This window comes from Medicago truncatula, chromosome 6 (genome assembly GCF_003473485.1).
Source record: "Medicago truncatula cultivar Jemalong A17 chromosome 6, MtrunA17r5.0-ANR, whole genome shotgun sequence".
NCBI classification, from domain to species: Eukaryota; Viridiplantae; Streptophyta; class Magnoliopsida; order Fabales; family Fabaceae; genus Medicago; species Medicago truncatula.
In genome coordinates, this window is record NC_053047.1 from 38,595,406 (window position 1) to 38,611,867 (window position 16,462).

At 30.8% G+C, this 16,462-nt stretch overlaps 1 protein-coding gene across 2 annotated transcripts in view; it reads right to left on the reverse strand.

Annotated features, from left to right (window-relative positions):
* The window catches only part of LOC25496836 (PR5-like receptor kinase), a 42,141-nt gene extending 25,679 nt beyond the window's left edge, over positions 1-16,462 (reverse strand). Inside the window, exons 1-5 of one of the 2 annotated variants that reach the window (XM_013597542.3) lie at positions 16,054-16,462; positions 15,223-15,412; positions 12,858-13,094; positions 12,690-12,725; positions 10,411-11,691 (exon numbers count right to left, since the gene is read on the reverse strand). In XM_013597542.3, the coding sequence (XP_013452996.2) occupies positions 10,592-11,691; positions 12,690-12,725; positions 12,858-13,094; positions 15,223-15,412; positions 16,054-16,365 (1,875 nt within the window). In that variant the 5' untranslated portion in view covers positions 16,366-16,462 and the 3' untranslated portion in view covers positions 10,411-10,591. Of the gene's footprint in view, positions 1-10,410; positions 11,692-12,689; positions 12,726-12,857; positions 13,095-15,222; positions 15,413-16,053 lie in introns of those variants that run through there. The other variant, XM_024786238.2, reaches the window with a different exon arrangement.

Sequence of the window (16,462 nt, forward strand, 5' to 3'; positions counted from 1 at the left end):
GTGTTGGATTGAATATGAAAATGGAAAAATGCATGTGTTATACTGAGTTGAAGAAATACATACTTATTAGACATTTTAAAATGATGTAGCTTTTTGTAATAGTGGGTATAATTTTTTGGTAAAATAATTAGCCAAAAATCTTGAACTCCTTCAACAAACTCATCAAATTACCTACAATTCATTATATTTCTTATACTCTCACGGACAAAGTACACAATACTTATTTTTTTCCCTTATAATTTCTATCATTTTCAAATTCCTTTTATCATCTTTTTCGTTTTCTAATTCCCTTTCTCTCTTTTTTTAAAACAAATGAAAAAAAACCTCCTTGTATGAAACCACCACAAATCCACCTTTTTTAGCATGTTGTGCATCTGTTTGACCTTATTTCGATGTATCAAGTGTGGGTTAAAGTTCCACATTAAATGCAAAAATAGATGTTGAGCAAAGTGAGATGATTGATATACGTACTGCCTTATGGTTTTGGTTGAATGTGTGTTGTCAATCTAATTGTGATTGCTCTTAGCATAATGCGATTATCCAACTCAGTTGAGCCCCCACCCCACCCATTTGCCGAAGTCCCAACATTATGATGAAATATTTTGGTTTTTTATGCTATTTTCTTAATTCTTTTGTCTTATATGCTATTTTAAAAATGTTATTTTTACAAAGGGAAATAAACCTGTTTTATTTTCATGAGTCCTCCTAACTGTATCATTCTATCGTGATAGCTCTTTCAATGTTTGTCACAATTACCACCACAAATGACACATAAATCAATTGGTAATATAAAGAAATTATTTCAATATCAAAACGTTTAGATTGATGGTATTTTGTTGGATTTTAACATTTCTTATTTCAACATAAAAATGATCCATCTTAATACAATTATATGATTCAGATATAATGCCTCATAATTATATTGAGCTATCCTATAAAAAAAAATATAAAGTAAATATTTCATTGATTCAAGTAGGAGACCACAATAGATTTTACACAGTTTGAGATTAGTTAAGTAAAAGAAATGACATTGTACACCTCCAAAGGCAATGATTTTGCTTTTAAATCAAAGGGAAGAATTTCAATTCTGGTTGTCGATGAGTTTATTCAAACCATATAATCGTTCAAATCTTGAATTATAATGTTACCATCTTTTGATCACACCAAATATTTACCATATACAACAACATAAATGCAATCAAAATTGAAAACCATGTATTGGCTTGATAAACATTACAACACCCATAAATAAGGTTTGTCCACAAAAAAAACACATACCCAAATACACTCAAATAATTGTTCAAAACATTATATTGCCATATAGATGTATCAAATTGACATGATTGACAAAATATGTGTTTGATATCTTCATCGCATAGATATCCTTTCACCACAAATAAATGATGAATGAGGATTATTGATATGTAAAATTAAATACTAAGAGAAAAAGATTAAAGTAGTGAAGTTAAACATTGTGGAAGTGGCAGCTTACGCAACAAAGCAACCTCATTACCATAAAGATGATATAATGTGTTTGCCTCATTAAGGAGTCTAATAGTTTCCAAGGAATCCGTAAAACATTGAACTTTCCGGTACCCTTCTTCCCAACACAACAACATACCTTTAAGCAAACCCATCAACTCGGCATACAAGATATTAGACCAACCAACAGATCCACTAAACCCAAGCATGAATCGACCTTCATGATTTCGAATGATGCCTCCAAAGCCCGCTGCACCTAGGTTAGTGAGAGCGCTCCCATCAACATTCAAAGCAATCCATCCAGTATCCGGTCTCTTCCAACAAACCTCACGTGCAACCTCACTTCCACGAGCACCTGTGCCCCCAATCCCAAATGTCTTGATAGTGTGCATGTAAAGAGCATTACACTCTGCTACAATTATAAAGAATGGTGTCTTTATGCCATCAAAAATGAACTTATTTCTGGCACACCAACACTTCCACATGATTAAAAGTGGGAAAATTCCATGATTTTTAAAACAATTCTCCACCCAAGAACCTAAGGAGTTGTCATCCGCGGGTGGAATAAGGGAATAAGGGAGTTGCTACAACGTAATTGGCAGGTGCATATATCTTACATCTACTGCGAAGGTAATTCTTGTGCGGACTAGTTTGCGAAGACGGGTGCTAGAAACAATGTCGACCTCACAGTTTGTAGAAACCCCCTACAGATTTAGGCCCCTTTTTAATTGCTGATGCTAATGGTACTCGGTTTGTGAGACCTTAATTTTTTTTTTCCTTTTTTCTTTGTAACCAAAAAAAACATTGTGGAAGTGACCAAAAACGAAGAAAATGATGAAGGAGCGAGATCCACGTTATGAACGAAACTGAGAAAAATCGTGGGGGAATATATAGCCATAAAAGACATAAATTAGGAGAGATTATTTTGAAATTTAAAATTCTTAATAAAAATTAATATTTAAAAGTTGACCATTGTTTTTTGAAATGTTGATAGGCTATAATTCAATTAATCTTGTTGAACAAAACAATTTAAAAACATGATGATGTAGATTAGTGTAATAGCCATTATAATGAGATTTAGAATGATAGAGTAACATGCGACTTCAAAATCGATATTTATATGTGCATTAATAATATGAATTGTGAATATAGAGTGGTGTGAAAAATGTGGGAGTCAAAATCGATATTTATAACCAAAGACATAAAATAAACAAAATAATCAAGTGGTTGATTCATGCAAACAATAACGAAAAAATAATATTGTACATTAATATTCATCAATCGATACATTTGATCTTAGAAACAAAATCGCAGTAATTCAAACCAATTGATTTTTTTATTTTTTTTTTACAAAACCAATTGATAACATGTATTTGACATTTGCACACACTATTTTTTGACCAAATATATTTTTATTTAATTTAAATGTGTAAAAAAAAAACTAAAAATGTGTATAAACATATTATTTACCATATCATTCCTTTAATGTTGGATAAACTATGGAAGGCATTAAAAAAATTTAGAGAGCTTTCCCTTCGTTGAAATATTTAAAAAGAAAACAAAAACAAAAACAAAATTAAAACACAATAGATGAATAAAGAAAACGAAAACAAATAGAATTAAAAACATATGAGAGAGAGAGATGATGAAAATGATGACAAACATATTGACTAACAAAGTAAATGTTATAACGATGACATGTTATCTCAATTTTGATTGGTTAGTAATTTCAATCATGATTGGCTAATGTTGCACTTTTGTTGAATTTCAATCATCCGTATAATGTTCACGTAATGTTGAATTGATTTAAGGCTAAAATATGGTTTTGGTCCCTGCAAGTATGCCTCGTTTTGGTTTTAGTCCCTGCAAAAATTTTTTGTTGTTTTTGGTCCCTGCAAATATGTCTCATTTTGGTTTTGGTCCCTGGCTCCACTTTTGTGATAATTTGCACACGTGTCACATGATGACTTAACCATTTATTAGAGAAATAGTCCCTGCAAAATCTTTTGATTTTGAAAAAGATCCCTGCAAAATATTTTGTTTTCGGAAATAGTCCCTGCAGGGACTATTTCCAGGGACTATTTCCAAAAACAACATATTTTGCAGGGACCAAAAACAACAATTTTTTTTTACAGGGACTAAAACCAAAACGAGACATATTTGCAGGGACCAAAACCATATTTTAGCCTTGATTTAATGTTAATGGGCTAAAATATGGTTTTGGTCCCTGTAAATATGCCTCGTTTTGGTTTTAGTCCCTGCAAAAAAAATTTGTTGTTTTTGGTCCCTGCAAATATGCCTCATTTTGGTTTTGGTCCCTAGCTCCACTTTTGTGATGATTTGCACACGTGGCACATGATGACTGAACTCATTTATTAGAGAAATAGTCCCTGCAAAATATTTTATTTTTGAAGCATTTGTAAAAAAGAAAGGGGACATGTGGCAATACCAAAACAATAGTAATTCATTTCCATAAAAGTCTATGAAATGAGTTCTAAATTTATATTAGATAGATATATAGATATGAAGAATTTAAAAAGAAAAACATTTCTTAAGAAAAAGAAAAAGATGACATTTTCAACAGGCCCGACATAAAGTAGACCCTACTAATAAAGTTGTTTTTGATTTAGGCTTCCACTAAAATCATGTAATTGCCATGTAAATCATCTTTTTACTTTTATACGCGGTGATCAACGGTGGCCTTTGGAAAAAGGAAGCTGGCGCATGCAACAAAGCATTGATTTTTTTAAAGGCAAATGATGTTAGAATCTGGAAATTAGGTTTATTTAGAGAGAAGATAGGCAGATTATGTACTAAAGCAAATAGATTAATCATTAGAGACCGAAGAAAGATTTATAAAATTATAATATAAACTATTAAGAACAATATAAAGATACTAGAAATTGAATATGTAACAATAATACTGCTTTTATAACAATGGATTGTATCCCCTAAAAATAAACAATTGATTTCATGTACAATAATACTGTGAAAACAAAAACGAGGCATCGTGTGCCACGTGTGCAAATCATCACAAAAGTGGAGTAAGAGACCAAAACTAAAATGAAGCATATTTGCATGGACCAATAAACAACAATTTTTTTTTACAGGGACTAAAACAAAAACGAGGCATATTTGCAGGCACAAAAACCATATTTTAGCCATCACAAGTTTAACACACAACATTGTAAGCCATTGGATCAGTTAGATTTAACAGTTGATATTTGGTGTCAACGAATCCTAACTATATATATATATATATATATATATATATATATATATATATAATACAGCTATTTTTACAGTTATTTTTTTACTGATATACTCTTTTTAGCTAGGTGAAAAAGAGTAGCTGGACCATGCAAGAGGGACCCTTGAACAAAATGTTTAATCTTTTGTCCAATATACAGTGAATCTAAATGTATACTCCTAAGTCAAAGTCAAGTAGTCAACAAATGTAATCATGTGAAGCACCCGACAAATAGTGGTTATCACGTTGTGAAGCTCGGATATGAGATACGATACGGATACGATACTGCACCGATACGCCGATACGGAAAAATTTCAAAAATCAAGATACGATACGGCTGAGATACGTTAATAAAAAAAATTATATAATTAAATGTATTATATAATTATAACCATTTTTTTTATTATGCAAGTATATTAACAAACACAAGAAACCAGGCTCGTAGCACATTAATATAAATATAATATTGACGATTAAGAGAGTGGTCATTAGGTAATTACATACGCAATATATACCAAAAAGAGCACCAGCAGTGTTATACATCAATGCTACACTATATCCAAAAGGAACTTGTTAGTGCTATACTATATCGATCCAAAAAAGAATCACTATATCCAAAAAAAGAACACAACAGTACTAAGAGTTAACACTAACAAGTAACTAACGTTTATAATGTTTTTATTCTTATTTTTTACACAAAAAAAAAACAGAAATCAAAATAATATAAAAAAACACAAGTATCTGTGCGTATCGGGATGTATCGGAAAGTATCGGATAATTATTTTTTTAAAAAATAAAATTTAATATTTGGATACTCTCCAGATACGTATCGGGAAGTATCGGGCAGGTATCGGTGCAGGATACGCAGGGGATACGATACGTCATCCATTTTGAAGTATGGAAGCTTCATAGATATCACGTGAATTTAAAAGTTAATTTGGACAAGAACAATGCAGAGTTCCATAGAAAATATAATCAATTATGTACTTTCTACGTGAAACTAACAATATTTTAATTTTTTTTTTTTTTTCACATTGATTGCCCTTAATGTCCGGATTTAACACGTAAAGTTCAAATATTAGTTGTTTTTTTGGATTGCTCCTAAAGTTCACCTGATAGAAAATATAATCAAATACTAGTTGTTTTTGCATTTTAAATTTGTTACATAGTCGAAGAGATTCGATTCCACCTCGAGATAGTTAAAAAAAAATATTGTTTTTTAAGAGAAAGTTCTTAAAAAGAAAAAAATACAGTTTAGGTAATGGATGTAACCTGCAAAGACATTTTAGGGCGTGGATAAAATAAGAAGTAAAGTGCTAACATTATACATATACATATATACATACATTTAAGCAATTGCCACAAGAAACCGTGTCTTTAGATATGGTTAAAGAAGCTACCAAGAAGTGGTGTGTGAGTCAAGGTAGACTAAGTCAAATGCTCAATTATTAATTAAAGTGTGTAGGTAAAAAGAGAGTAACTATGTGATTTTGAGTTTGGTGATTTTGATGATTTTGTTTCTATCTCTTTTTTAATTTTAATAATTTTCTCGCATCAAAATAATTTGATTTAATCACACTTCTATCATTCTTTCTCATCTAAAATACACTAAAGTCATCAAATTGCACAATCACTTAAGTATACAATGAAACCATAACTTGAAGTGCATATTTTTTACCTACATATTCAAAAAATATCTAGTGTCAAATAAGTATACAATCACATATGACAAGACGAAGATACAATATCTAGTGTCAAAGTTCGAAGAGTACAAATATGTTTATTTCACAAGAACACAATATGAGAGAGCTATTATTCAGGACATATTTTGGGCTCATCTCGAATCGATTAAGTTGTTTAACAATTTTCCAACAGTTTTGATCCTTGACTCCACCAATAAAATAAACTTGTACAGGATGCCATTGTTTGTGATAATTGAGGTCACCTCAACCGATATGACAAATTCGATTGCTTTTGCATTTCTGACGGCTAAAAAGGAGGAGAACATACCTTGGGTTTTTCGGATGTTGCGTCAACTTCTTAACTCAAAGAAAGATATGCCTCGATTCCTATTCATTATATGCCAAAATTCATGACACCATTTATTAAGAAAATTTTGGATGTTATAGGCGATGAAAAATGTGGGTTTCGGCTATAGCTGAGTACATGTGTTTGATGAAAGAAAGTCATGTTATGGTTCGCATAGCACTTATTCAAGAGGTGAAAGAACATAGGAGAGACTATATTCAAATATATTTTAGTGATGATCGTTTTAACTATATCTTGAATGGATTGCATCATCCCGAAAATAGTAGTTGTATTGTACTTGAAGATAAATGGTTTACAGTGCCAGATATGGGTGGCATCATTGTAACCTATTACAATATGGTTGTGGTGGAGTTGAGAAATCTTGAAATTGGAATTTCAGAGACATTTTTCTCAATTAGAGGCAGGCCACCGCTTAACTCTTAAACCCACATCATGTTTCTTGGATTAATCTCAAATCATTTTGTTCTTTTTTTTTTTTTTTGTTTTGAAAGAATGATGTCCACTACCTCCATCATCTACGGAGCGGAAGCTACAAGAGTGAAGAGGCGTCGTCATGGTAATTTAAATTTTGGATCAACAAACCTGGTTCCGAGACCTCATGATCATTGAAAAGAGACACAAACTGTCACGACTAAAAAATGAGTCAAACTGAAACAATCCAATTTTGTGTGACACTACTGAAAAAGAAAATGAAAAATTTGAAGTTATTGCGGAAGATGAAGATGATTCAATTCCGTTAGATGGAAGATGAAACTTTTTTGTTGGTGTTCATCTTTTTTTTTTTTTTTTTTTTTTTCCGATATCACACCGACATATTTTTATGGTAGATAACGTAATTCCATTTTTTGTGGCCAATATATTACTAACATTTTATAAATTATATAAATATAGTATGTGGTGGACAAAACACCGACAATTTTCTTTGTTATTAATGTTCTGCATTTAATATATGTCTATGTTTCGGCAAATTTATACTTTACCTTTCATTTTGTTTTATTCTTATATTTGATATTTCAAAAAATTTTGTGAAGTTCAACATGTCTAAAGATGCTCAGATTAAAGCTCATGTTTGATACTCTACTTTGAAGAAGACAATTAAAGTTTTTTTTTAACTCCGACTGACACAATGGATGAGTTGAAGTCACAACTTAACAAATAATTTGTTTATCTTGGTGAAAATCATACTACATCTCGTGTATTTGTACATGTACCGTGTGTAGATTTGAGGGCGGATAAAGATGAAGACACGTGGAAAATGGCTCATCGGGTTATTCGTGACGATAGCGACATAGATTTTTATGTTTAGGTCTATGGTTGAAAATATTATGTTATATCTCTATGTTCGTTCAAACTGCAGCTGCTCAGACTGTTGGTAGAGATTTTTATATGTGTATCGATGTGTAATGTGTTGTCTAATGTTGCACTTTTGTTGAATTTCAATCATCCGTATAATGTTCACGTAATGTTGAATTGATTTAATGTTAATGGGCTAAAATATGGTTTTGGTCCCTGCAAATATGGCTCGTTTTGGTTTTAGTCCCTGCAAAATTTTGTTGTTGTTTTTGGTCCCTGCAAATATGCCTCATTTTGGTTTTGGTCCCTGGCTCCACTTTTGTGATGATTTGCACACGTGGCACATGATGACTGAACCCATTTATTAGAGAAATAGTCCCTGCAAAATATTTTGATTTTAAAAAAGGTCCCTGCAAAATATTTTGTTTATGAATTCGGATTTTTGTTGGATGTCTAAATCCATAACCGTATCCACTTTTTTTACTCAACGATTTTAGGATCTCTTTTTTCAAAATAACTTATTCAAAACAGCTTATTTATGCAAAACAACTTATTACGATCTCTTTTTTCAAATTAACTTATTCAAAACAACTTATTTATGCAAAACAGCTTATTAGGATCTCTTTTTAAAAAACAACTTATTTATGCAAAACAACTTATCAAGATCTCTTTTTTTAAAACAACTTATTTATGCAAAACAATTTCTTAGTATCTCTTTTTTCAAAATAACTTATTCAAAAAAGCTTATTTATGCAAAAGAGCTTATTAGGATCTCTTTTTTCAAAACAACTTATTTATGCAAAAAAAGCTTATTAGAATCTCTTTTTAAAAATAACTTATTCAAAATAATTTATTTATGCAAAACAGCTTACTAGGATCTCTTTTTTTAAATTAACTTATTCGAAACAACTTATTTTTGCAAAACAACTTATTAGGATCTCTTTTTTCAAAATAACTTATTCAAAACAACTTATTTATGCAAAACAACTTAATAGGATCTCTTTTTAAAAAGATAGCTTATTCAAAACTACTTATTTATGAAAAAGAGCTTATTAGGATCTCTTTTTTCAAAACAACTTATTCAAAATAACTTATTCAAAACAGCTTATTTATGCAAAAACAGCTTATTAAGTTCTCTTTTTTCAAAATAACTTATTCGAAACAGCTAATTTATGCAAAACATCTTATAAGGATCTCTTTTTCAAAACATCTTATTAGAGATCCTAATAAGTTGTTTGGCATAAATAAATTGTTTTTTTTTAAAAAGAGATCGTAATAAGCTATTTTGTATTAGATAAGCGATTTTGAATAAGTTGTTTTAAATTTGGATTATTGTTTATAAAACATGGTTTTAAAAATCAATTTTGAAAGAGAAATAGCTGGTTTTTAATCCCGATATTAAAATAATCCGGATATTTTTTTTAAACCAAACCATATTCATTTATAATCCGATTTTGTAAAAATAACCTGTTATATATCCATAACCGTTTACATAACCGGTTTACAATAAAATATGGTCCTGGTTAGGAATCCAAAACCATATAAGTGGTTTATATATGGATATGGTTTGGTCGGTCAAAATATCCAACCATGCACACCCGTAACTATAAGTAGAGATTAAAGAAGTGACGGAGCCATGAATTTTATAGAGCATGGGCAAAAAAATTATCGCTAAAACGTTACTTCCTTCCTGCGAATAATTTCACATTTTCCACGGATAATTTCACATTTCCTGCAGATATATCTTACCTGCGGATTCTAAAATCCTAAGGTATTACCCGATCACTCTACGCACATATAAGGGCTCAAAGCCGAAACAACTCATAAACACCTCTTTTTTTCATCATTTTTTTTAATCTTTTCTCTTTTTATTTTGTTCTCGCTTGAACAGAGACCAACATCACCCACACTAAAGTTCCACATCCACCTACCCACAAGAAAAAACCTCCCTACATCAATCAAAGTTGCCAACGCAGCAAGAAGAAACCATCATAAACCATCCTATCTAAAAACAAATTCATAGCAAAAGAATATGCAAGGCAGCACCGAAACAGAAACAAAAACATCACAAAAACTGCCAATGCAAAGCACCAAAAGAAGAGGGGCATCACATATATAATAGTAGACAAGTTAAAATATTAGATCACCTAAAAAAAAAATTCGATGCTATTATTTTTGGAGAATATGAATATTTTAATCATATACCTAATATTTTCATTACACATATTAAGGATATGACTTAATCACGACTTACTAGTTACTTCCACATAAGATAAAATCATTTTCTAGTATAGCTTGTTCTCCATTTGTAGCATACGCAGCAACCAACTTCTAAATGATTTAAGATGATAACATTATGAATTGTTCATGACTTTGCATAAGTATAAAAACTATTCGAGACATACACTTGAACCTAATTGCTTCACAAAATGATTAAAAGGGTGGAGAGTGTCTTCATTTGAAGAGGTTACCAACTCTGATTAAAAGATATATAACAATTATACTTACCCTCAAATATTAAGACTTAAAAGACTCTGATATTGACCTAGTAGGTGAAGAAAGATATGGTTTAGGTGGTATTTCAAGTAAATTCATGTTAACTTCTAACATTTCAATCACTTTACTCATTGTAGGTCTATCACTTGGAAATGTTTGAATGCACCATAAACCCACAATTGTCATTCTCCTTGCAATCTTGTCTTCTTCTGTATCCATAACTCCATCAGGTCTCAAATTACTACCAAGCTCAAGCCTATTGTATACCCAGTGAGGAAAGTATATCTCACTTGTGAGACTTGCATCAGCATTAATGTTTTTCCTCCCTCCAACCATTTCCAGCAACATCATTCCATAACTATAAACATCGGACTTGTATGAAACTCCTCCAAAATGTCTATTCCACATTTCTGGAGCTACATATCCCATAGTCCCTCTTTGATCTGACATCGAAATAATGCTCTCGTTCCTTGGACAAAGTTTTGCAAGTCCAAAATCTGAAATCTTTGGACAAAAATTCTCATCTAAAAGAATATTATGTGGTTTTATGTCGAAATGTAAAATTCGAGTGGTACATCCTCTATGCAAGTACTCTAGTCCACGAGCTATTCCTTTTGCAATTTGATACAAATTATCCCAACTCAAAGATGCAATGGTTTCTGGTCCCTTATTGTAAATAAGTTTGTCAAGAGAACCATTGGACATAAATTCATATATGAGTGCTTTTTTTGTGCCTTCAAAACAAAATCCAAGAAGGGTGACAACATTAACATGTGAGGTTCTAGTAATACTAGCAACCTCATTAATAAATTCTTCACCATTTCCTTTGGATGAATTCAATATCTTTATCGCAGCGTGGCAACCATTGAATAACTTTCCTTTGTACACAACACCAAAACCCCCTTGACCAAGTTTAACCTTGAAAGAGTTTGTCATTTTCTTTATTTCTGAATATTTATATCTTTTCTGCAACAGAGCTCCATGATCTTTTAAAAATGCTTCGATTTTTTTTTCATTCCTAGTTCTACACTGAAATTTTCCTTGTCGAATTGATGATTTGCTTCTAAGACAGTAAATAATTATGCACATTAACAATACGGTCATAACCGCACTTACAACACCTGTTTAAAAGGAGAATCGATTAATTATGTCCTGATAGAAGAAACTAAACTGAATAAATATAAAGAAAATTTATATTTTCTTTTCTTATATAGTTATTTGGTGTGTCAATGATCTCCTTCTAATCCTTAATCAAAATACTCTTGGTAAAGTTGTACAAAGAATCTTGGTTAGAATTCACAAACATTAATATCATCAAAGACATGCTAAAATATGAATAATCATTTTAGGTTAAAAAATTTGAAGACGCATGATTTAAGATTGATTATCTAGTATTTTTTATTTATTTTTGATTCAAAAATATATAAGTAACTTCAGGAATTCCCTTAATTAGTGACCAAATCAAAATTGCATTACTGACGGATTTAGACCCTTAGTAATTACTGGCCGCCCAAACCCTCAGTAATACGAAAAAAAACCTCGGTAACATTACTGACGGATATAACCCCTCAATAATCCCAAAAGTTACACACAAAAATAAGAATTATTATTATAATAGGATTACTGACAGAAAAATCCGTCTGTAATGTTAATGACCGATCTGACTTAATTAGTGGCGGAATTTTTCCGTGAGTAATGATTTGGGGATGAAATTTTTTTAGTGCCGGATTTAAATTTGTCGGTAATGTAAGGATGGAATGAAAAAAATCAGCCAGTACTGGCGGATTGTTCCGTTAGTAATTACTGAGGGAATAATTTCTTAGTAATGTTTTGTCATGACTACCAATTCATTACTGAGGGAATATTCCGTCGGTAACATTATTGACGCCAGTATTACTGAGGGACACCTATCCCTCAGTAATATTCATTACTGACAGATTTTGTGCATTATTAAGGGTTTAGTTCAGCCAGTAATAAGCAAAATTCTTGTAGTGAGTGAAACTCACACAATAGATATAAGGTGTAAATTAGAATTAACATGTCAAATCTTCCTATAACTTTTTATCCTCGTGTCTATAGATGCGGAGAATAACGATTAAAGTGAGGTTTGATATATTACCTATAATGACATTCCTTTTCCAGTTAGAGTGACTGCCTGCAAACAATCATAAACATAAAGAGCAAGAGGAATTAAAATATATTCTGCTTAAATAATTTTATAGACACATATATAGTGTCATAGATTAGAAAATTTATGATCAAAGAGGTAGAAGGGTGAAGAACATACCAGTTGTAGCACGATGAAATTGTTGAGTAAAATTCGATAAAGGATTAGGCGATAAGAATGTCGGTGTCGGTGTTGGCGTTGATGTTGGTGTTGGTGTTGGTGCTGGTGTCGGAGATATTATAATTGATACATTTGACAGAACGTGTGGTTCGCTAATTGATACATTTGACTTTGACAGAACGTGTGGTTCTCTACTTGATACATTTGACTTTGACAGAACGTGTGGTTCGCTGTAAACTAAATATAGGAAAAAAAAATTAATCACCATCAGTAACAGTATATGCGGATAAAAAAAGAATCTTCTTCTTACGCATTTTCTAAAATATAGTTTGTACGTAGATCCTTTTAAAAATAGGATAATAATAAATATTTGGTAAGAAACAAGACTCTAATATTTGTGATTCCCTAAAAAAAAAATCAAATATTTGTGATAGTATAAATTTTTTCTCTTGGTGGTCGCATAAATCGAAAAAAATCAATCAATGATTTCAATTATGGTTTGCTCTATGCTTGGTTTCCTTTCAAAAAAATAAAAGCTCAAATACTTTTAAGTATTTATTTTTGAAAAAAAAAAATCTAGGCTTAATTAGATCATAAGGTCAGGGCCAAAGAATTTTCATCATTATGATAGTAGCGAAAAGATGAATATGTGAGTGTTTTTCAGCTCTTTTTATCGCGTTAACGTTTGAAAATTATGAATGATGTTTTTTTTTTTTTATGAAATTTTGATTTTGATTAAAATTAAAAATATAAATGTTTGTTGCTTTCAAGTTATAACAAACCAAACTAACCATGATTATCTATTTCAATGACATCGACAACAATCTTTAATTGAGAAAAAATTGTTATAACAAAAAATAATAATATAAATTCTTATATTTTTAATGACATCGACAACAATCTTTATTTGAGAAAAAATTGTTTAATGGTATAAATGAGATAATGAAAAAGTAAGTATATACTCATCTAATTTGTTACACTTTTTAAATGAGAAAGGAAAAAAACTTGACATATATATATATACTAATATCGTGTTTGTTACACTTTTATTTTAATATTTAAATTTACTCCTATCTATTTGATTATATGTGATATTAGCATTGAAAATTGAGAGTAATTTTGAAAACTGAAAAAGTCAGCCTAAAAAATTCAAAACATGTTATTTTCTTTATATAAAAGGGACATCAAAGAAAATAACATGTGTTGTTTAACGAAGTGCACAACAAAAACTATTTTGAATTTTTGATACATTGAAGGACTATTGTGGTTACTTATTACCCGTTTGAACAATCAGGCACAAATCTATTCACATAATATGGGGGCAAATTGCCCCACTAATGTTTGTCTTTTGTTTGTTAAAGTATTTGATATTTAATTATTGCTTCCTTTTAAAATAATAGAATCTCCATGAACCAGAATTTTATTCGATAAGAGGTTATCTCGTGAATTTTATAGAATCAAATGTGCAAATGCATTTGAGATGATATTTTGAATAGAGGAGTGATATTTGTACAATCAATTTTGTACAACCTTTGTGACAACCACTTTTTCTCTCTTCTTATCGGACAAAATCAACAGAGAGAGAAAGAAAAGGAGAGAGAATAAAAACACATATGAATATGAGAGAGAGAGTTATTTCAAAAGTTATCAAAAAATGGTTGTAGAAATATCATTTCTCTTTTAAATATATAGATATGTAAAGAAACAACGTTTAAACAAAATGTATAATATTTTGTACAATATATAATGATATAGTGAATCAGTGATACCAAATGGTGGATACCAAATGGTATGTCAAAGTCAACTAGTCAATAAATCTCAACTTTTGAAGCATCCGACAAATGGTGGGTACCACGTGATTTTAAAAGATAAAAAAAGTTGGATTCAGATAAGATATCCTTTTTTCTCTTAATAATGGAGATCCTTTTTACTCTTTAATAATAAAAAGTTGGGTTTTTTTTTTTTTTTTTTTTTTTTTGATAGATAGACGAAATGGCAAAGCCATTATAAACTCACACACACAAGTGGAGGTACTGGGGTTCGAACCCCGATCATGGCATCCGGCCTAACAATTTCGGCATTTTGCCAGTTGAGCTAGGACTTCTGGATATAAAAAGTTAGGTTTTACTCTTAATAATAGAGATCCTTTTTTCTATGTGTGACCCTTAAAAATAATATTGATGATTCTATAAAAAAGAATGTTATAGTAAATTTACCTAGATCTCTTCCTCATTTCTTAATATTGGCATGTCAATGAGAATCAAAACATCATATAACCATAAACTATGTTGATGATTTCTTTTATAGAAATTAAAACTAGAATATAATCAACTTATAATAGGGTAAAAGAGATAATTAGTAGTACCACAGTTCACAAATTCGTAATCCACCACGAGGTAACCTTGAGACATCCCGTAACCACTGGTGTCAAGCTTTTGAAAGACATCCATATCCAATTCAAGCCCTCCATGACTACAGTTATCAACAATTCTTACTGTTTGGGTGATCGGAAATCTTAATTGTGCTACCGTACTCCCACTATCTCTGTTTGTCACCTGAAATTCGAGGTGACAAAATGAAAAGACTTAATAGATTTATATATGGACTGAACTACTAGAGATTTGCCATCTCTCATGATTAAATCGATCAACAATGAGTAAATGATTAATTCAACTATCAGAATTATAGTCTATCATCTACTTTCTAGATGAAACTAACAAAATTTTAAATTTTATATCAAATTATAATATTCAGATGATATAAAAAAAATAATTGGACCGATTCAAACAGACTACAGATCGAAAAGAAAATCAATTTTTGTATTTATCTATTGAAACAATTTTAGTCTTATAAGTACATTTTAAATGGTGGTTGTAGCCTATAGAGACATTTTAGGGCGTGAATGTAAACCCTAAAGTTCAAATATTAGTTTTTTTTTTTTTTTTTGATTGCTCCTAAAGTTTACCCAAAAATCAGAAAATATAATCAAATATTAGTTGTTTTTGCATTCTAAATGTGTTACAAGTCCCTGAGATTCGATTCCACCTCTCGATGGAGGAAAAAAAGTTGTTTTCGAGAGAATTTTCTCAAATTGTTTTAGGATGTGGATATTTGAACCCGGGATGTGTGAGATTCCAACAAGGGTTGTATGGCATAAAGAAAATAAGAACCAAATTGCAAACATTATTATACTTACATTTAAGCACTTGCCACAAGCATATTTGCTTAGCCATATACCACAAAAGGCAGCCCAACCATATTTGCTTCGCCATGACAATGATTTGTTCCCATCTTGAGATGCACATAACACACCTGCTGTGTTCAAGTTCCACTTGTTTCCTATACCTTGTTTAGTTGTTGGAGAATTGAAAGAACGATATGTAGCATTCACATTGATTTCACTTTGAGCTGAGGCCAATACTAGAACACAAAATATCAACACCAAATCCAGAAGGAAAAGCTGCTTCAACATAGTTTTGAAACTACAAAAAAGAGAAATAGGTAGCATAGAAGTTTTAGTTATTATAGGCAAAGGAAAAATATGAACTCATGTTTTTAAAGGTGGTGAGATTTGTGAGTCAAGGTGAACCAAGTCAAATTCCTAA